This window comes from Ambystoma mexicanum, chromosome 6q (assembly GCF_040938575.1).
Source record: "Ambystoma mexicanum isolate Mex_15411 chromosome 6q, UKY_AmexF1_1, whole genome shotgun sequence".
NCBI classification, from domain to species: domain Eukaryota; kingdom Metazoa; phylum Chordata; class Amphibia; order Caudata; family Ambystomatidae; genus Ambystoma; species Ambystoma mexicanum.
Window position 1 is genome coordinate 1,669,916,036 of NC_090937.1, and position 21,100 is coordinate 1,669,937,135.

The 21,100-nt window shown below is 45.6% G+C and overlaps 1 protein-coding gene across 2 annotated transcripts in view; it reads left to right on the forward strand.

Moving 5' to 3' along the window:
* The window catches only part of LOC138517020 (uro-adherence factor A-like), a 367,547-nt gene that overhangs the window by 200,677 nt on the left and 145,770 nt on the right, over window positions 1-21,100 (forward strand). For both annotated transcript variants that reach the window (XM_069632527.1, XM_069632528.1), the window contains exon 3: window positions 7,408-7,542. In XM_069632527.1, the coding sequence (XP_069488628.1) occupies window positions 7,408-7,542 (135 nt within the window). The remainder of the gene's footprint in view (window positions 1-7,407; window positions 7,543-21,100) is intronic.

Consider the following 21,100-nt stretch of genomic DNA (forward strand, 5'->3'; position numbering starts at 1 on the left):
GAAATTATCACATGGTAAATGGCGCAGTGCAGGGAGACACGCCGCCCCATCATACCTGGCACCGCAGACTCTCTACCAGCATAATCGACTATATCTACGTCGACCTTGCATTGTTTCAAAGGATTGAAACTTTAAACATCAAAGAACATCCGATGAGTAACCATAGTTTATTGATCCTCATGTTGAAATTTGCACATATTCCTAAATGAAGTAGGGCCCATTATCATGTATCCCTAGGAGTCAATAGCTCACGTACACGTTTGAAGTGGAACCATGGATCATTGAGCCAATTCGAGCATCTGGTTAAGGACAACTCAAATGTCCTAGATAGAAACCAGTATACCGACTTGCTACATGCGTTTGCTCAAACAATAACAATTCCGAAAGCAATATTATTAGACATCCACATGCTTTTAACTCCACTATTGCAAAAAAAAAGAGCCGAATTTAGGGCGCTTAAAAGACAAATTCTCACTTCTTTGTCAAGTTCTAAGTGGCAGGATTTGAAAACTGCCAAATGCAAATTTAAGAATTGGTTGTGTGGTAGAAAGTCAATAACATTCCAACATGATAGCGAAGCCATGGCCTTTGCAATGCATAATAAAAACTCTTCTGGTATGTGGTATTTGCTAAATAATCACACCTGCCATCAACAAGCTGACGCCCAATTAAATGGTGTGTCGGAGCAAGTGTGGATCGACCATTTTTACAATTTATATGCTGATGCTCAATATGCTGGTCGCTCTACACCAATCTCTACATCGACTTGGCAGGTGGACGTAGCTCATAACACTATACTTAATATTATACAGAAAATCCGCTCCTCTAGGGCAGAAGGCCCTGGTGGGTTATCTAACCAAATGTTTCCCACCCTCAAATTTGGACGAATATATTGTTTACAATTTTTTCTGACATACTGCAGACACGCAATATACCTCTTTCATGGAAATCTTCGATCATCATTCCAATTTTCAAAAAAGGTGATCGAACTGCTCCCGCCAATTATCGCCCAATAGCGCTGTTAGATGCTCCAGGCAAGATATTTACCAGGCTAGTACTCTGTGAATTTAACAACTGGACACGGACTAGTAATCATCGGGACCCAAACCAGACAGGATTTATCGCTGGAATGGGGACGAACATCAATTTACTAACTCTCAATGCCATTAAAGCACATTGCCAGGAAAGCAAGCAGCAGGTTTTTTTTCGGTTTATTGATTTAAATGCAGCTTTTGATTCTGTTAGTCGACGTCTTTTATTAGAAAAGCTACTCAGAGACAATTTTCCCTCAACTTTGTACGATATCATTTTTTCACTTCACCACGAAACATCGGTGCGCATCAGAATCACTGTGGATGGGTTGTTAACTGAAAAAATTCCAACCTATCGAGGTTTAAAGCAAGGGTGCTCACTGGCCTCTGCAGTTTTTAATTATTATATTCATGATGTAAACATTTTTTTGTCAAATAATTTCAGACTCTCCCAAGATAAATAATGCCCAAATATAAGCACTTGTGTACGCCGACGACTTGGTCCTTATCTCAAGAACCCAAGTTGGCCTACAACGCTTATTCAACGCGTTTCAAGAGTATGTCAAGATAAATGAACTATCAATTAACTCCCTTATATACACAAATAGTACAATACTCACCCAGACGATCAGGGCCTCTTTTGTATGGGTGGACCATTGCATCAATTCCAATTATATTAGTTCCGAATTACTGCTATCTGGGAATGGGTATTGATGGCAAGTGGAAAGGGCAAGGACAGCTGGAACGGTTAGAGACTAAGTTAACATCAGCCATATCTCAAGCACGTATCATCATGCACAAATTCGGCAAATTCTCGATCTTACCTACGTGGAACTTTTGGACCAAAAAAATCGTCCCGATATTATTATATGGGCTAGAGTCAATGCAAACTGATTCGCCGTTTAAATTTAACCAATGGGAAGCCACATTTTGGCGATTGGTGCTCCATTTGCCACAATGTACACCCACTGCCTGGATGAGATATGAGCTTGGGTTACTTTCTCTCCAAGCCCATTACACCTGGCGCCTGTGTGCCTTATTTAGAAAATGCCTGTTGTCATCAAGGGAGGAGGTCTTATTAAAAAAACTCTCACACTATATATTTTCGGCCAACCATAGCTTTCTACCACATTCTAGCTAAAGCTTTCATAACAATTGAATTGCTGTTGACCAATCCTGATAAAGCGAAATCTAAGATACATCAATTAGATTGGACCAACACCTGTGAGCAGTGTTTGACCTTCCGCGATGGCGACACATTGCGTTTTCCTCCGAAAAGGGCAGGCATTCTACCACCGTATTTGATACGTTGCCCCGCTCCGAAATACCGTATTGGCATTTTACGACTACACCTCAATCTGTGGATCAGAAATGAGATAAACACAAGACGAGGTCTTGTGAGCATAGATCAAAATGTATGTCGTTTTTGCAGAATTGATACTATCCCCGAAACGCTTACTCACTTGATTACGGAATGTACTATGCTTATGGCTAAACGCGATATTTTCTTTACAAGACATTGTGAATATTTGGGGAACCTATCACAAACCGAATGCTGGGCGGTAATATTGGGCTGTAACAACTTGGCAATACAGATTGCAGCAGTTAACTTCTTGCATAGCCTAAATTTAGAAGAAGATGAAACTGTAAAAGGGGAAAGCTAAAAAAAAAAAAAAGTGATTATAGCGACATTGTCCACTAATGATTGTTTTCTTTTTTGCGTGTTTTTCTGTTCAATTAACTAATCCTGATAGACCTGTTGTGTGCTGCTCAATTAACTAAATACTGCTAGTCTTGTTATGATAGCCTGACAATAATGAAGGAGATAATTGTAATGAATTTGTGATGTAATTACGTTTTACTATATGTATGTGATTGTCTTGTGAATGTATTATGATTTGTTTTACATGAAATTTTGAAAGGTTGATTCATTCCAGTCAAATAAAAAAAGTGAAAGTCTTGATAACTTTCCTCTAACCACAGTTACTCAAATTCGTTATCTCGGATATACCATAACTGATTCCAACTCGATGGCGATGTGGAGAGAGGTTCTACAGAAAAAGGCTGCACCGCTCGCTACGCAAATGCGACTAGTATACCTGAAGTTCTGTAAATTTTCATTGTTGCCACTTATAGAATTTTACATCTTAAAAGTAGAGTCAGTCATTCTTTTTGCTTTGGACATGTGCCTTATAAATATAAGTACTTACCTTGATCAACTACAAGGCTGTATGTGGAAGGGGGCCCTGAGGTTAGCCAAAGCAATACCAAATACTGTGTTACGGCAGGAATTGGGTCTCACTTCACTATCTGCACGCCGTAACTGGCGCATGTTGGCTAACTTTGCCAGAATGTTATATCCACCCGCCAACTGCCTATATGAAGATTTGGGGCAACTAATGATTGCACCGGAACGATCGTCTTTGACGACTTATCATGCACAAATGCTTCAACTATTGGATGAGATTGCACTTACACCAGCAGATTTGGAATTCAGGTCTAACCTTGTCAAACATCGTATCATAGAAAATGATTGGTGTAAAACGGTTTCTGCGATGGCAGATCTCAAGGGCTACAAGGAAGCAGCACGCTTCTGCTCCTCAAGACGACCGCATAAACCTTATGTAATCCAGTTTCCTTGTAATAAAGCTAGGGAAGTTTACTTACGCTTCAAAATGAACCAATCCCTGACCCTAGAAAGAATTAGTGGCTGGAGCCAGCATTGGAAGGTACAGGTGGGATTAGGGTGTAGGTTTTGTAAAGATAGTGCAACTCAAGAAACCCTTAAACATCTAGTAATATTTTGCGCTCATTTTGAGTCAATACGTGCACTAACAATTGCAAGTGATTGTTCACTAACTGAGGCGACTAGGGAATGGATATGGTTAGCCTGTATGTGGGGGACTCGAACGAGCCTCATAATAGCCTTGTGTAGATTTTTACTGGTAATAAACAGTGAATTGGTGAGGATGTTCAATAAGAAAATGGTGTAATAAACTTGTTGATGCTATTTATATCGCAGCTGCAAATCAGCTGACCAGATAAAGTATATAGACTAGCTGTGAGAATTCCGCATTACAGTGCGTGGCAAATTCACTCTACTGACATATATGCCTAAGTCTACAAAGATGTCTCTTAGTCAGATTCAATATGGTGATGCATTTTTATTATTATCTTGAAGACATGAAATGAAGCATTGTTGTTAATGTCTCTTCGCAAGTCTGTTGGTTTAGCAAAAGGAAATGATGTAGATGAGATAAGACTACATTAGAATGTATCAATAATTATATAGCATAAGTTTCAAAATTCTATTTATATAAAATTGTCTTTATTAGGCAAAGCAAATCCCGTATAAGAAATGAATAATGTAATTGAAATGAAATTTTGTAATAGATTATGTGTTAAATTGTGCAACATAGAAAATATTTTTATAAAAAGTTGTAAAAGTTTGTTGATCGAACTAATTAAACAACGGTTTGAAATAAAAAAAAAAAAAAAAAGGTATGCCTGGAAGCTCTAGAGGTATTCACTACATCACAACAAAAACATTTGTGGTCGAGAGTACCAGTTAAACCATTCATTGAAGACGTTAAACGCATACACCCACCAGTAACGCACATCCCACCGGGATGGTATTAAAACACAGTTCACACTCCGCTCATGGGACAACCCTTTGAACCCATATACAAACCTCTCTTAAAGAGATAACATGCATGGTAGCCTTCCTCATTGCTAGAACATCCATTAGAAGGATAAGTGAGCTACAACCTGTATCGTCTCAGAACCATTCGTCACCATACACAAAAGGTGGTTCAAAGAACACACCCTAGATTTCCTCATAAATTCATCACTAAATTCCACTTGAAGCAAGCAATTGAATTGCCAGCTTTCTTCCAAAGTCCACAGAGCAAAGGGCGAATACTACTACATACTCTAGATGCAAGTAGGACAGTAATATGCTACGTTGACAAAACCAAGGACATACGAAAAACACAATTATGTTTTGTGTCTGTTGCGAGAGAGAGAGCGAGATATATAGATATATATATATATTGCTAGGTGGAATGTCCAATGCGAACATATTACCATGCACACCAAGAGCTCACTCCACATGAAGCAGTGGGGCAACCCTGTTTTTTTTTTGCAGATGTAACACTGGATACCATTTGCAAAGCAGCAACTTGAGTTCAGTGGGTACATTCACAAAACATAATTGTGTAGACACACAATCAAAATCAGACCCACAGGTGGGCCAAGCAATATTGGAACACTTATTCCCTACCTGCCCTTCAGCTCTCCTGCTTCCTTCTTTAAATTCTGATTGCCAATCTTTGCAAATCATGTGAGTCTAAGCAAATTCACAAGCTGAGGAAGACAAATATTACTTGCCAGTAGTTTTCTTTCTGTAGCTTGAATCTGCTTAGAATCACATGCAAACCACCCATCCCCCCCACGCGGGCGCAGAAGGGTACATACATGCATACACACAGGAGACCACATTCTTCACATGTCTGAAAACCAACAATCTGAGGATGTCTACGTGTGAAGGCTAATGGGTACCCACACACGTATGGTAGGGATAGTGTTACAGGTACAACGCTGTCAAGATCCCTTTTTCGTTTTCAGAAAAGCAATATGTAATACACCACAACAATCACTGGATGGCGTCCAATGCAAAGCATTTGATTCTAAGCAGATACAAGCTACAGAAATCTCATTACTGTTGAGTAATATTTCTTATGACGCTGGAAAAATACCTTTGTAATTAAATAACGCAAATGTAATTTTGCTCAGTAAAATAATGAACAAGCATTTTAACTGCCCTTAGTGTCCCCTTATAGAAGGGTATTTTTCCAGCATTCTAACAACATAGAACCACTGCCAACCTTTTAATTGCCTTTTATTTTTATTTTGTTCTCATTGTGAAACATGTTGTTTCTCTGTCATGCTGTGCCATCTACTGCAGCACAAGAGCTCCTACTGCCCCTCCCCTTCCACCAGACCCACACAATATGACTCTACTTTAAAGGGCATCCAGTCATAGTTTTGTTGATAAACACTACAATTAGATTATTTTAAACATATCTAAATGGTTCTCTATTTTTTAATTCAAGCTTTTCCACAATGAAATGTCTTTTCGCTCTAAACTTACCAACTATGTCCCGGCGCAGGCTTCACACTACAGGTAAACACCTCTTGGTGGTTTCATGCTTTTGTAGGGCTAGGCTTGGAGTATGCTCTTTCTCTGTCTTGGCTCCCACTTTGTGGAATTCTCTTCCACTGAGTTTACGTGAGATACCTGACCATTTAAGCTTCCGCAAAGCTTTAAAAACTTTCCTTTTTTAGGCTCTTATGACCCTTTTCTGGTCTTCTAGTAGCGCCCAGATGCCTGCAGCCATGTTTTTTCTTGCATTTAACACCTTTAAATACATATATACATACCATAGTAGTGTGAGCGTGTAGGCTTGTCTGAAAAGAGGTGTACTGGGTCCCTGCCCAGGGTTTGTAGACTCTAGTCTTTGAAGAAGTGGGCTGGAAGGGTGGGGCAGAGGAAAAGAAAAGGAAGGTCCTAAACAAAGGACAGTCGGGGTAAGACAAAGTAATACGTACATTGGAGAGCGGTAGAGAGTCTGGAACCTTGGCTGCATGGAATTTCAATAAGCATGGGGCATGAACTAATGGTGCTGAAAAAGAGAAGTAAGTTCCACGGTGTCTGGACAAAGAAGAGTTTACTGTAGGGCAGTTTAATATATAACCTATGTTAAAAGGTTTCCTGTGGCAGTGTGATGGATTTGGGAAGTGCTAAAACAAATCCTGGAAGCGTGGAGGCTTTTGCTGTCAGTGAAGGTATTTAATGTTTCAGAGTCGTAGTAACACAGAGACTGGCATTCCTGAGAGCTTGTACTAATGGTCTGTGGAAAGGAGGAATGCTGTAGTTGTGCATGGCACGTGTCCCGTCCTACTGACCATTACGGGGCATGAATGTCCCCATTGTGTTACTGGCCATAATGTTGAGAATTGTTAGAATTGCACGTTCCTGCAAAGTGGCAGTAGGTCTCAGAGAAAATGTAATGACCACTTTATTTTGGTGGTATGGATGAGAGCCTTTCACGTGTAAGCTTATGGGCACCTACTTCCTCCACCTGTTATGAAAAACGATTACAATGGATCTACAGTTGGACCTTTGTTGTTGACTTCCAATATACACAACTTAGTTGATGTAAAACATTTTTGTTTTAAATAGTTTGATCTGTAACGATTTCCAGGTTGTCTAAGACATACTTCTAAGAAGAATTTGGTATTTCACTGAGTTGATATAGATGTGCAGTCAAGTGATGTTCTGTGTGCTAAAATGCTTACTTTTTTGTTTACGCAGAAAAAAACACCTCGGCCGAGAACAACAAAGAACTCTACGTTGGCAATTGTAGAGGCACCAAGTGAGAGTGCCCAGAACCTCAAGCCGAAACTAATTCCACCCAAGCCAGAAGTCCCCGTCAGCAATGTATTGCCGGTATGTTGTCATGCACTGTTTCACGTTCACTGTCGTCGCTATGCAAGACACCTTTTAGATCACCCTAGCTGTCTGTTGATTGGTGACTGTGACACTTTGAGGCAATAGTGTCTCATTCATCCTGGATTCATGGAGTGGCTTTATAATCGATATCAACAATGCATTTTCTGCCGTGCGGTTCTTCAGATGGTTTGTATTTATTTGAAGAACAGGGATGTCAATTTTGATCAAATGACTACACACATTTACAGATGCCCATGAATGGTGTCTGTACAATAGCAGTAAGATTAGACTTACTGGTGAGCATATACCATGTACGAAACCAAACACACAGAAATAAACATTTAGGAATTGTGACCCATATGTTGCGAATGCAAGGAGTTTGTCACCTCTCCCTTTGGGATGAGTAAGGTCTTTCGAAGTGACTCCTCCTTAGGGGACAGGACACCCCCAGAAAGGGACTTCAGACAAGACCCCCCACCCCCAAAGACACTAACACCTTTATGGGGTAAATAGGAGCTAAGGTGTATGGCAACCAAATTGCCCCTCTAATGTCTGGCATGGCTTCTGACCCACATTATACGCGATCCTTTTGGGAAAATGCAGAAAAACTGAAAGAACGTTCTCCTGGAGGCACTTCAGTGAAGGGACCGATAAAATCACAGGATCCGTGATGCCCGCTCTGTTCAAGGCGGACACAGCACGCAAGAAGTGTGGCCGGCAGGAGAGGGTGAAAGCCAGACGAGTCATTGCAGGCGTGGTGTGCACCTTGCAAGTGCAGCGGGGCCTCGCAGATGGGTGACCGGAGACATCGCACATCGCAAAAAACTATCAAGAGCAGAGTATATTGGAGGGCTGAAGAAAGGATCTGCATAGAAACCATCCGCCTGTTCTGATGCAAAGAGACCAGGAAAAAAAAGGAGTTGGCGGCCAAAGCAGTCCTGAGCTGATGAGTTGTGTAAACGGTGTCCCAGACAGAGGTATGCTGCACAGACTGCATCTGCTTCCAGAGGAGCACCTCTCGTCACAAACGTGCATGCAGCGGCTCTGAGGGACTGGGAGATGGGGCGGTAAGGCAAGAGAGACTGAGAAATGCCCTGTAACAGGGAGAGTCCCGATATGCCCCGGAGTGGGGCGAGAGTGAGAAACCTGGGAGTGGCAAGAGACCCGAGATGCTCCAGAATGGGTGGATAGAGTGAGAAAAGCCCTAGAGCAGGAAGTGAATCGAGACACCCAGAGGGGCAAGACAGATGAGCCCCAGAGCGGAGAGAACACTGTGTGGCAAAAGAGTGAGCCAAGCCCAGGAGAGTGGAGAACAAGACGCCCAAGAGTGGAGAGAAAGACTGAGAAATGCCCTGCAACAGGGAGAGTCCCGATATGCCCCAGAGTGGGAAAGTTATATAGGAATCCCAGAGTGGGGAGGGATACTGAGACCGGCCTGGTTTGGGGAGAGAACCAAGAAACCCCAGAGGAATGAGCATAGACCCTAATTGGGAAAGAAGGAAGAAATCCCAGAGTAGGGCAGTGAAATGGGGAGGAGCCCGGGAGTGGGGAGAACATGACGCCCAAGAGTAGAGAGAAAGGCTGAGAAAAGCCCTGTAGCAGGGAGAGACCAACAACATCTCAGAGTGGGGACAACCGCAAGAAGCCCCAGAGTGGGGGGAGAGAATGAGACCCGCCTGGTGTGGGGAGAGAACCAAGAAACCCCAGAGGAATGAGCATAGACCCAAAGAGGGAAAAAATCCCAGAATAGGGCAGTGATATAGGGAGGAGCCCGGGAGTGGGGAGAAAGAGACTGGTTTGAGGGAAAGACAGCAAGACCTGGCTTGAGCTCAGACGACACTCCAGCCGAACATGAACTGCACGCTTGCGACTGTTCCCTTAGGCAAGGACCTCTGCTAAAAAGACACAATGGTTGGGGTCAGATCCAGAAGCCATCCCTATATTCGGCAATGGCCGAAAGCATGTCTTGGTTGAAGTTTGGAAAGGCACAAGGTTCAAATGGGATTCAGGACAGAGGACTTTAGCCATCTTGACATCCTGCCTTTTTTGACTTTCACATGTATTGGGTATGGATTAGTTACCCAGCCCAAAGGAAAGACTAGCTCTACTTTCTTTCAGAGAGAATAATACTTGTGAAAGCCATGCCTCCTTGTCCATCTCCCGGTTCTGACTTGCCAGACATGATTGCGATTTCGTGTTATTGGGATGTGTGTGGGCAAAGCCTGCATGTTTCAGATGCCCGCTGCGAGCAGCAAGGTGGATTAAAATCACGGCTGATGATTTTGAAATCAGTTTCTCTAATGAGGCAAATATGTAAATTATTGTGCAGGGATCTTGGGTGAGTTGAACATTTTTAAATGACGCATAAATGAGAGTGCCTCCAGCCCCAGACTAGTTGGAGTCGAGGCAGCGTGACGGACTCGTGACAAGCCTCCGGGTCCACCGGAGATTTACCCTCGCATTGCCCATTTTACCCCAAGGCCCATCATCCACTGGCTCTGAGCACGGGTGCTGCATGGTGATTTGATTTCCTTTTTTATTTCTTACACAGAATGCAGGGCTGAGGGGACTCCTTCCACAATGGCCTCTGTTTGAATGTCTGACTGGTTTGAACCAGTTTGGGGTCTTCAGACCTCCCAATCCAAAGATGGGGGAGTGTTCCTAAGCAGAGGTTTGTCTTGCCACCCTGTTTGTATGGCCACCAAAAGTTGAAGGCTGTACCGCTGAGTTGGTGGGCTGGCTTGGCTTCAGACTTCGCAAACCTCTGTGTGGGTGTGCCTGAGATGAGGTTTGGGACAGATGAGATGAGATGAGTTGGTGGGTGGGCTTGGCTAGCCCATTAGTAAATATGTGTATCTGTGGCAGACCCTGGACATTCCTCAGATCTTCTGGAACTCGCCAAGAAGACTGCAGAGAAGAGCTGCTGCTGGAAATTGGGGTGTGACTATACCGATTTATCCCATTGGTGAATTCTCTGCTGCTGGCGGAATCTTTAATTGGGCTCTTCCGTTTCTTACATCCAGACTTTATCGCAACATTTGCAGCCTCTCTTGGTCCCGGAGAATCTTTCGGGCTGATGCATGCAAAGATAGAAGTCGCTCTCTGCTGTGCTGGCCTGGTCTTTCTGGCCGATACATGCAAAGATAGAAGTCACTCTCTGCTGTGCTGGCCTGGTCTTTCTGGCCGATACATGCAAAGATAGAAGTCGCTCTCTGCTGTGCTGGCCTGGTCTTTCTGGCCGATACATGCAAAGATAGAAGTCGCTCTCTGCTGTGCTGGCCTGGTCTTTCTGGCCGATACATGCAAAGATAGAAGTTGCTCTCTGCTGTGATGGCCTGGAAATTCAAGTGGCTGCTGCTGCTCTCTGTATGCTATTTGGGGGACATAACTGGTTGCCTTCTGCAGCTGTCCTTCATTGTGCGACTGTACTTGCTACCTGGCGACACACTTTGTCTCCTGCACCTCTTGTGACTCTTAATGGGTCACTATTGCCCTCTGTTTCACTCCTGGTGGGCCTTCCTCACAACGTTCATTGCCCTAGGTCGCCTGTCCTCCCTGGATCGGTCGTCCTGGCTCATAGACCACTGAAGACTCTGCTCATCCAATCATCATAACCAAGGCCCCTGGCCTATTTGTAGTGAAGCCGGATGCTCTGATAGATGTCCCTGGGTCCTCAAATGCCAATTCCATCACTGGCCGCTTAATCCTGACCTTCCTGGCTTTGGGTGCAGAGTGGTGTCTGTTTTCTCTGGCTGGACCACAGCCGTAATATGCTTATGGATCACATGGCATCCATGAGTGTCCTGCACTCTGGGACTCGACCCATGTACTGCATATCCTCTGTGGGGGTCCACAAGACTGCCCAACTAGGTGGTTGGTGTTTCACCCTCACTCTGGGTCTCGACCCATCTACTAGATCTCATCCGTGGGGCCCCCAAGATTTCCCAGCCGGGTGGTTGCTGGTTTTCCTGCACTCTGGGACTCGACTCATGTATTAGACCTCATCCGTGCACCCCCTCGCCCATTACTTCAGGGCCAGATGGTTACTGTTTCTGTCGCACTCTGGGACCTGGGCTGTGTAGTAGATCTTGGCTGTGGGGGCCTCAGGATTGCCTAGTGTGTAGGCATCATGAAGTAAGACACAGACAACAGATTCAAAGTTCTAAATAAAACACTTTATTAACTTAAATGTCAGTAAGGTCTAACTTGTCCTATGCTAAGGTGGGATTTTGCTACCTAAATGAAACTAAGGAAAGTCTGAGTCAGAGTTCAACTTAAAAATCTGTCTGTCGGAAACCTATACTTGTCCTCACATCTAATCTATACAATGTGTAGGATATCGGCAACCAACATAGAAACAGTGTTCAGCATAAAGTTCTGAGCTTTTCCAGCTCCCAGCTTCCTTTCAGCTCCCTTCCCCAAGTCTAAAACGGTTCCAACAATTCTCAAAATTACCTTTCTTAGGTTCAAGGTGACCCTGTTTTAACCAATGCATGGGGTTCCCTTTCCCAAGTTCCAAGTAAAAGAGACTTGAGGCCCCGTCCTGAAGTCAGTAAATGTCTCAAGTCTTAAGGGTTCCCTTCCCCAATCATCACAGAAATATCCTTCTCTTAGTATTCTTTGCCACACTTGTGCTCTCTTTTTATAATATGTTTTCATGTGAGTATCTTGACTGTATATCTATGGACGCCCCTGTCCCCTGCACACCTAAATACTGAGAACAGTCAAGATTTCAATAACCTACATAAGGTATATCAAATACACAGATCAACTGCTGTAGTGTTCAAAACATATTTATTCAATTTGAAGTGCTGAGGAGGCAAAAAACGATATGTGGGCTTGACGCGTTTCGGGGATATGTTCCCCTTCTTCAAGAGCAACTCGCACTATGGGAACGAAGACCCAAATGAATTGATGAATATAAAAAAGTCAATAATATTTATACATGTACTATTCCAAATGCATTTCCATTTTCAATGTCTCTGAACATAGCTACCGTCACTCGTGACAACATGTCAAGAGGTGTACAGAGCTAATCGATGGTGTACTAGTGAATTTATTTATTTATTTTTATTTATTTATTTATTTATTCGCATTTGTATAGCGCACTTGCAGCCCATGGGCATCGAGGCGCTGTTACACGTAGGTGTTGGATTCTTAATTCAGCAGGTATGCATGAGACCGGAGGTCTTATGGATACACAATTACAGGCATAGTTTCAGGTGAAGCATGATATTCATAATACAGTGACAGAATGCCGTCAGGTGCGTTTTATACAAAGAGCTTGGTTTTAACAGCTTTGCGGAAGGCTTGGTGGGATTCAATCATTCTGATGTGGGGTGGCAGTGCGTTCCAGTGGGTGGCGGCCCGAGTGGGAAAGCTGGCACCACCGGCGCGCACTTTGCGTGATTTGGGCGTGACAATCGTGTTGGAATAGCACATTCTTAATGGTCTGGTGGAATGAACTTTGAAGCACAACATGCGTCCGGGCCTACTCCTCTGTGTTGGACACCTACATAAGGTGCAAAGTTGCCAGGAGATGACAAAGATTCCTACTTCGGCTTATTCTAAATTAATCCAACCTCAAAATTGGAAAGTGTCCAAGATCTGGAAATAGCAGTAGCATTTATGAATCAAATTAACTTCACTCCATGATAGACAATCTGCTTGAGTCCACATGTGTATCTAAGTAACTCTCTTACCTAACACTCCTGTGTTAGAGGGTGTTGGGTGCTCCACTATGTCTTGTCACCACCTGGACGGCAATTCAATGAGACTCCTTTTACCCATGCAATCGCCAACTGCATGTGTCTATCCCCTCTGATTTGAGATGCAGACACTGTGATATTCACGTGCAATCGGACAGAGTAATAGTTAGCAAAGCATGTCATCACTGAGTCAATAACCCAGTAATTTAATACCTGATTTTGCTTGCGAGATCCTAATCTTCAATACACGATGTATGCAGAGAAATGAACCACGACGGAAGTGTGGAATAATTTGGAGAGAAGGTTGTCGCGATAAGTCATGTGGAAGTAACCTTAACGTTACTAATGCATGCCAAGTCATCACATGTCTATACAGAGAGGATACCTGCAGCAAGTATGAGCACCATCTCTGACGGACCTGTAGCCCATGTTAAACACTGATCAAATCATTGTTGATTCAAATGTCTAGCGGACAATGGGCCTCATTACAAATCGCCCGGTAAACCCGCCGCCACCGTTGTTTCCATGCAGGGCGATCACAACTCCTGCAGGTGGAGGCGTCAAACCCGCCAGGTCTGACCTGGCGGGTTTAACACCGCCCGCCTGCCGACGGACGTGGAACCACCAGCATCATCACGAGATGGTGCCGGTGTTTCCATGATCCCCGATCCCATTGAGTCCTATGGGACTCAATGGGAATGGGGATTAACACCATTCCGCCTCCAGAATTCCCGGGACACCAGGGTTGTAATGCCCTGGTATTTCCGGGAGTCACGGAGGCGGAATGGTAATATGAGTCCGGCGGTAACCAGGTGGTTTTACCGCCTCGGTTACCGCCGGACTCGTAATGAGGCCCAATCTGTTTAGAAGACTAGCCTGAATAGGACAAGGAAGTAAAAAATCCCTGAACACTCGTAATAACATGTGTTCTCGAAGACACCACTGTTGGTTCACTGTGCACTCTACTATACCAATTATCATTTATATTTCGACACATGCTGATCTGCCTCTTCTTCGTCCCAGTACTTTACATGAGGGAAAATGAGGGGCGCTGACCTACAGCAACCCATGACGGTTGGTTGTCAATAGGAAAAGGGAATACCATGTCTCGCCTAAGGGTACCACACTCCCAATCCACAAGGACTCTGCACCAAGGTGATCCTCCCTGGCTTCTCCACCCCCAAGGTCGGGATCCAAGAGCGATGGCTTTTGCCTGGCCACCTGAGAAGAGCATCCAGGCAATCTAGGAGTGAGAATACCCCTGGGTTTCTCACACCAGACAGGTGGTTGCTGTTTCTCCCATACTGTAGAACCTGCCCCGTGTACTAAATCTCCTTCGTGGGGGTCCCTTAGACTGCCCAGATAGGTGTTGCTGTTTCTCCCTCACTCTGGGACTCAACCTTGTGTGGTGGTCTCCAAGACTACCCAGCCCTTTGGTGGATGTTTCGCCCGCACCAATAGATTGCTAGATAAATATCTTTGCACCCATTATTCTCTCAAGAGCTTTTTGAAACCCTGCTAAAGTGACTGACCCTTCCCTTTTAGAGTAACTGGAGGTTTGCCTTTGAGCCCTGCAGTTACTGTCCAACTGGTATGAATTACTAGTAAATTTTAAAATTCTATCATTTTAAGCGTCATACTTCTCATCTTTTTACTTCTGTTGCATTGTGGAACATATCAAAGTTGTATGTATTTTTTTTTTCTGATACTTGTTAATCTGTTTAGAATCACATGCTGTGCGTATGGTCCGACATCCAGTGGTAACTGCAGAGTATTGCATCTTGTCTTTCGGGGACCGAAAGGGGACGTCGGCATAGGCGTGTCTGTAACACTATCCCTATCGTGACGTTTAGTGTACCCAAAATCCCTCACACGACGAGGTCCCTCCAATTGTTTTTTTCCGCCCAGATAACTGGTCGCCCCATTGCGGAGCTCTTAATAAGATGCATTGTTTATCCTTGTTTACCGACTTTGTCGGTTTATTTCCCTAAAGTCACTTCGACAGTGCTTCAAGATACTTCGAAGACTGCGGGAACTTTCGACGTTGGTGGACCTCGACGCCTCAGATCCGGTGGCAGAGTCTTCCACGTGGCTGGGCCCTCTGGCCGGCCTACACAGTAGGGAGAGTGGGTCGGGGTCCCTCTAGGTCTGGTCATCATTTTCATTACCTTTCGCTATGGAAAGAACACCATTTAGGTTTTGCCTCTCTTGCAGGGTCAGATACCCGTGGAAAGACGAGCACGAGAAGTGCAATATTTGTCTGCCCCTTGACCACGATGAAGTGTGGTGCGCAGCTTGTAGACTCCTTCGACCCAAAACTGTTAAGGAGCGCTACGTTAAGCGGTGGGCTGCCTAGGGCATGTCGCGGGCTGGATTTTCTTCCCCCACCGCCGCACCCGCCGAAAGTGATGGGGGGGGCACCAGTGATGACCAAGCATCCGTACCGGATGCCGTTGACCTTACTATGGACCCTCCTAGGTCCTCCAGGCCTTCGCGAGTCATACTACGGGGGAAACACCCGGCGACAGGGGTGTTCATAAAAGTCACACTAAACACACAACCCATTCTCAAATTTCGACGGGTTCGTTGAAACGGGTGAAAGCGCCAACAGGAGCACCAAAAGTTTCAGCGGGTTCCTCTGATCTTGCATCCGCAGCAGCGTCTTGCGACTGGGCTTTCGAAAACTAAGGGCGCTACCTCAGAACCACATTTGGCCGGCGAAGCGCACTCATCCGACGCCCCCTAAGGCCCCGGTAGGAGAAAAAGCTACCGATAGGCCTCTTTCTACCTCTAGTCCCCCTTCTACTGCTAGGCCTACGGCACGCCCCGATTCTCCGGACATCGCTGAAAGTATTGCAAGGATAAATAATAATAATAATGATAATAATAATAATAATTTTGCATTTATATAGCGCTACGAACCCTTGGGTATCTGAGCGCTGCTGCTTATTACCCACAGTGTGTGGTGCTCATTTATCGACCTCGGAAGGATGAAAGGCTGAGTTTTGCCCTGCCGGGATTAGAACCTACGTCAGCAGGCTCAGCACAGATGTCAAAGCGAGCGCTCTACTCGCTGTGCTATCGGACCGGCAGTGGGGTTGATGCCTAAGGAACCGCCGAAACGCAAGGAGCGTGCCGCGGACACGTTGGAAGATGCGCCACAGCACCCCGATGCTCGCGAAGACTATGAGGATGGTCAGTAGCCTTTGTCTAGCGCTATTGCTAAGAAATCTCGGCGCCAAAGGCAAGAAAATTTTAAGATTTTCCACCTTCTACTTCGTCTAAATGGACCAGGGAAAAGTTTGAAGGGTGCATGGACGGCCTGGAAAGGATTGGTGTCGGTCAGAGCACCCTACAACTAAGGGACCTCGTGAGGATCCTCTTTCTATGTCAACCTTAAGATTTCCTGGAAATTTAGAATCTTCTCAGGACCATTTAATTTCTACCCACCCTGAGGAAGAAATTCAAATGGACGCATACCAAGATATTTAGGATGAGGAAGAAGAGAATACCTTCCTACAAGACTATACTGCAGATGACCAGGCGGATGCCACGGACAATTGGGAGGATTCCCACCAAGTTGACACAGAGCCATGGGCGCACTCTACTCACAATTGGGACACAGATGTCCTATGTGTGGACTCCCCTCCTTCCACCCCGGCCCGCCAAGCGTCACCAATAGACGATCAGATGGCCTTTAATGCAATGTTAAGGAAGGCAGCCGATCACATTCAGATCGCCACCCAAGAAGCCATACCTGACCAAGATTTTGTGGAGGACATTCTTAAAGAAAAAACCCCCTCCAGTCAAGCCATCCCTCCCCTTAATTCCATTAAGAGGAGAGTGGCTCCTTCTCTTGTCACACCAGCCCAGACCAGGGCAGTCAATCCAAGGGTGGGGAAATTATTTAGGCCATCGCCTACGGACCCTCCATATATTAAAGGCCAAGCCACCCCCGATTCACTAGTGGTCACCACCACCCGGAAACGGGCGGGAGTACCCATTGCTACGGGAGAGGCACCTCCTGATGAGTCAAAAAGATTGTATGCTTTGGGTAAGTGTATTACCTCGGCAGCAGCCTTTACCATGTGCATAGCGAATAACACCACTTTGCATGCCAGTTATGCTGATGTGCATTGGAACCTTATACAAGGTCTCCAGGAGGTGCCTGAAGCCGCAAAATCCAGATTACTCGCCATCGTGGCTGAGGGCAGACAAGTCAATCAGAATGTCTTAAAGAACACTCTGGATACTGCGGAGACGACAGGAAGATCCCTGGTGCAGGGCACTCTGCTTAAATGGCACACTTGGCTCAAACTCGGGGTTCAAGCCGGAAACCCAGGCTGCTCTCATAAACAAACCCATTGAAGAATCGAATCTCTTTGGTAAAGCAATCGATGATTCTTTGGAGACTGCCAAAAAAGAGCATGAGACTCTTAAATCCCTACAACAGATCACAGTTGTACCCCCCCCGGTCCTTCGAGGCCAGTCCCGTTCCGCCCAAAATAGCTACAACACGGGAAACTGGAACTCAAATCAAGCATCCAGCACCCCCAACTCCAGGGGTACTGCAGCCTTCCGTCAGAAATGACCTACAGATCCAGGCCCCCTCCCATGTCACCTCGGTCGGGGGGCGCTTAACATCTTTCCTTTCGGCATGGGAGGGGATTACATCAGACCACTGAGTTCTAAAGACGGTCGCCCACGGGTACTGCGTGGAATTCGCCCGGCCTCCAAAGTTCAGACCGCCCAAGACAAGACACCTGATGCCAGATCTGAGAATCCAGAAGCAAGAGGCCATAGAAGCCGTACCTATTCTTCAGGTAAATAAGGGTATTTATTCAGTGTACTTCCTTGTACCCAAAAAGGACCTCACCATGGGCCCTGTACTAGACTTGCGCCCAGCGAACAAATTTGTCAAACCTCAAAAGTTTCATATGGTAACCCTGCAGGAAGTCATTCCACTGTTGAAGCAGGGGGATTACATGGCAACACTGGACATGAAAGATGCATACTTTCATATTTCAATGTTGCCGGCGCACAAAATACTTAGTGTTTGACCTCTATCATGAACCTTATCAGTTCAAAGTACTCCCCTTCGGCATTGCCTCGGTGCCAAGGGTGCTTACGAAAGTCCTGGCAATGGCAGCAGCACACCTGCTCAGACTATCCGTCCCTGTCTACCCTTACCTCGATGACTGGCTCATAACAGGGGACTCTTAGGAGACATGCCTAGGAAATACTCAAGACAATAGACCTACTATTCAGTCTAGGATTCTCCACCAACAAGCAGAAATCCAGCTTAGATCCCCAGTCAAGCCAAACAATTCCTAGGTGCTCTGATTCAGACAAGGGAGGGTCTCGTCTTCCCCTCCAACGAGAGGGTTCAGAACATGCATTCTCAGATCCCTCTATATGTAGCCAGTCGTGAAGTGACGGTACGCAAGGCTATGCGCCTGCTAAGTATGATGGCGTCATGCATTTACTTAGTTCCCCACGCGCGACTGCGCATGCGTCCCTTGCATGAGTGGCTGAACAGCCAATGGTTTCAGGCCAGCGGACAATGGAAGGATCTGGTACTTGTCTCGCCAGCCCTCGTTCTCGCTGCAGTGGTGGTCGAGGGAAAACCTCTTGAAGGGGAAAACCATCTCCACCCCCGCAGTGGATGCCACTCTCACGACAGACTCATCTCTCACGGTGCAGGGGGTCTCACCTACTTCAGCAGACAGCGCATGGAGTGTGGGCCCCACAAGTAGCATCCAACCATATAAATCTGTTTGCGCTATTAGCAGTGTTCAAGGCACTAAAAGCATTTCAGTCTCAACTACAAGGGAAGACAGTTCTCGTCCTGACAGACAGCATCACAGCCATGTATAACCTGAACAAACAGGGGGGCACACACAATCCAGGGCTGTCGCGGGAGGATAGCTCAGCGGCAACGTGCTTGCCTTGGAAGCAAGACGACACGAAGCAACACAGGATTGATCCCCGGGCCTGTGCTTCGAAACCTCTGGGTATTTAAGCGCGTTATAAATACGCAACTAAGACAAACAACCACACAACTAAAAACAAAAAATTAATGTAACTGCGCCTTGATGCCCGCGGGCTGTGTGAGCTCTTTAAAAATGCAAATAAATATCCAAGCTGTCTGAAAACATTTGGATGTGGGCTCTCAAACACAAGATGTTCCTGTTGTCCCAACACGTTCCAGGGGAACTCAATCTTCTAGCAGACGTGCTCAGCATTGATTTCCCACTGCCCTTAGAATACAATTGGCGTCTACACGAAGACATCGTCTTCAATGTCTTTGCAGAATGGGGCTTCCCAGAGATGGATCTGTTCGCTACTCAGGAGAACGCCCAATGCCAAGACTACGTCTCCAGGTACCCCCAGAACCTCTCCAAGGGGAACGGTCTCTGGATAGCGTGGTCAGGGAAATTCCTAACGCTTCCCGTCCTCACCCCTCCCCCCCGACTCCCCTTCTCAACAAGATAGTGTACAAGATGCACCAGGAACCAGTTACCATGATACTGGTGGCCCCCCAACCCTGGTTCGCTCATCTAATGGCGATGTCCCTCTCCCCCCACGCCCCAGTAAAACTACCCTGCCCGTACAACATGTCTTAGGACGGGGGGGGGGGAGACCCTACACCCATGCCCACAAACTCTGAACTTAGCGGCCTGGCTCCTGAGGTCATAGCTCCCTCAGAGATGCACGGACATACTCAGGGAAGCTAGGAAACCTAACGCACTATTCCAGTAAATGGAAACAGTTTATCATCTGGTGTAATACTAAGGACGTCAATCCTATCGATTGCTCACCTACACACATTGTGCTGTACCTAACCCATTTGTTAGACTCAGGACTGGTCTTCAATTCCCTAAAGGTTCATCTAGGTGCCCTCTCAGCCTACACCATGTCACAACAGTGTGTTGTGGTGGGAAATACCGGTTATTAAGACTTTTATGGAAGGGGTTAAAAGAATCCATCCCCCCCATTTCTCACCCAGCTCCTGGATGGGATCTAAATGTGGTTTTAACCAGACCTATGGGATCTCACTTTGAGCCAATGCATAAAGCAAGTCTAAAAGACCTTACTTACAAGACGGCCTTCCTAGTGGCTATCACTTCTGTTAGAAGAGTTAGCGAACTACAGGCCCTTTCAGTCCTAGACCCTTTTGTTACAGTCCACGGGCATAAGGTGGTTCTGCACACTCATCCCAGATTTTCGCCGAAGTTCATCTCGAAGTTCCATGTGAACCAATCGATCGAACTACCCACTTTCTTCCAGAATCCCACCAGCATGGCCGAAAGAAGCCTACACACACTAGATGTGCGCAGGGCAGTCATGTTTTACCTGGAAAGAACGAAACCACTGAGGAAGGCAACCAGTTTTTCGTTTCAGTGGCAGCTGGTAGAGAAGGGGATCCTGTCTCTAAATCGGCTATGTCAAGGTGGATTGTCAAAATGCATCGCACGGTTATATTCTTGCTAAGAGAGAGCTGCCCTTCAAGCTTAGAGCACACTCTACTCGGGGCACTGGGACTTCCATCGCATTCATTGCAAATGTTCCCCTATAATCCATTTGCGAAGCAGCAACCTGGAGTTCTGTACACACCTTTACAAAACACTATTGCCTAGACACTCATTCTAGATCTGATTCTCAGGTGGGACAAGCAGTAGTAAGACCTCTTTTCTGTACTGTTCCTTCTCACAACCCACCTCCAACTCTGGGTACTGCTCGCTAGTCTATGCACAGCATGTGATTCTAAGCAGATTAACGAGCATCAGAAGACATGCATTACTCACCGTAATAGCATTTCTGATGATTGTGTCTGCTTAGATTCA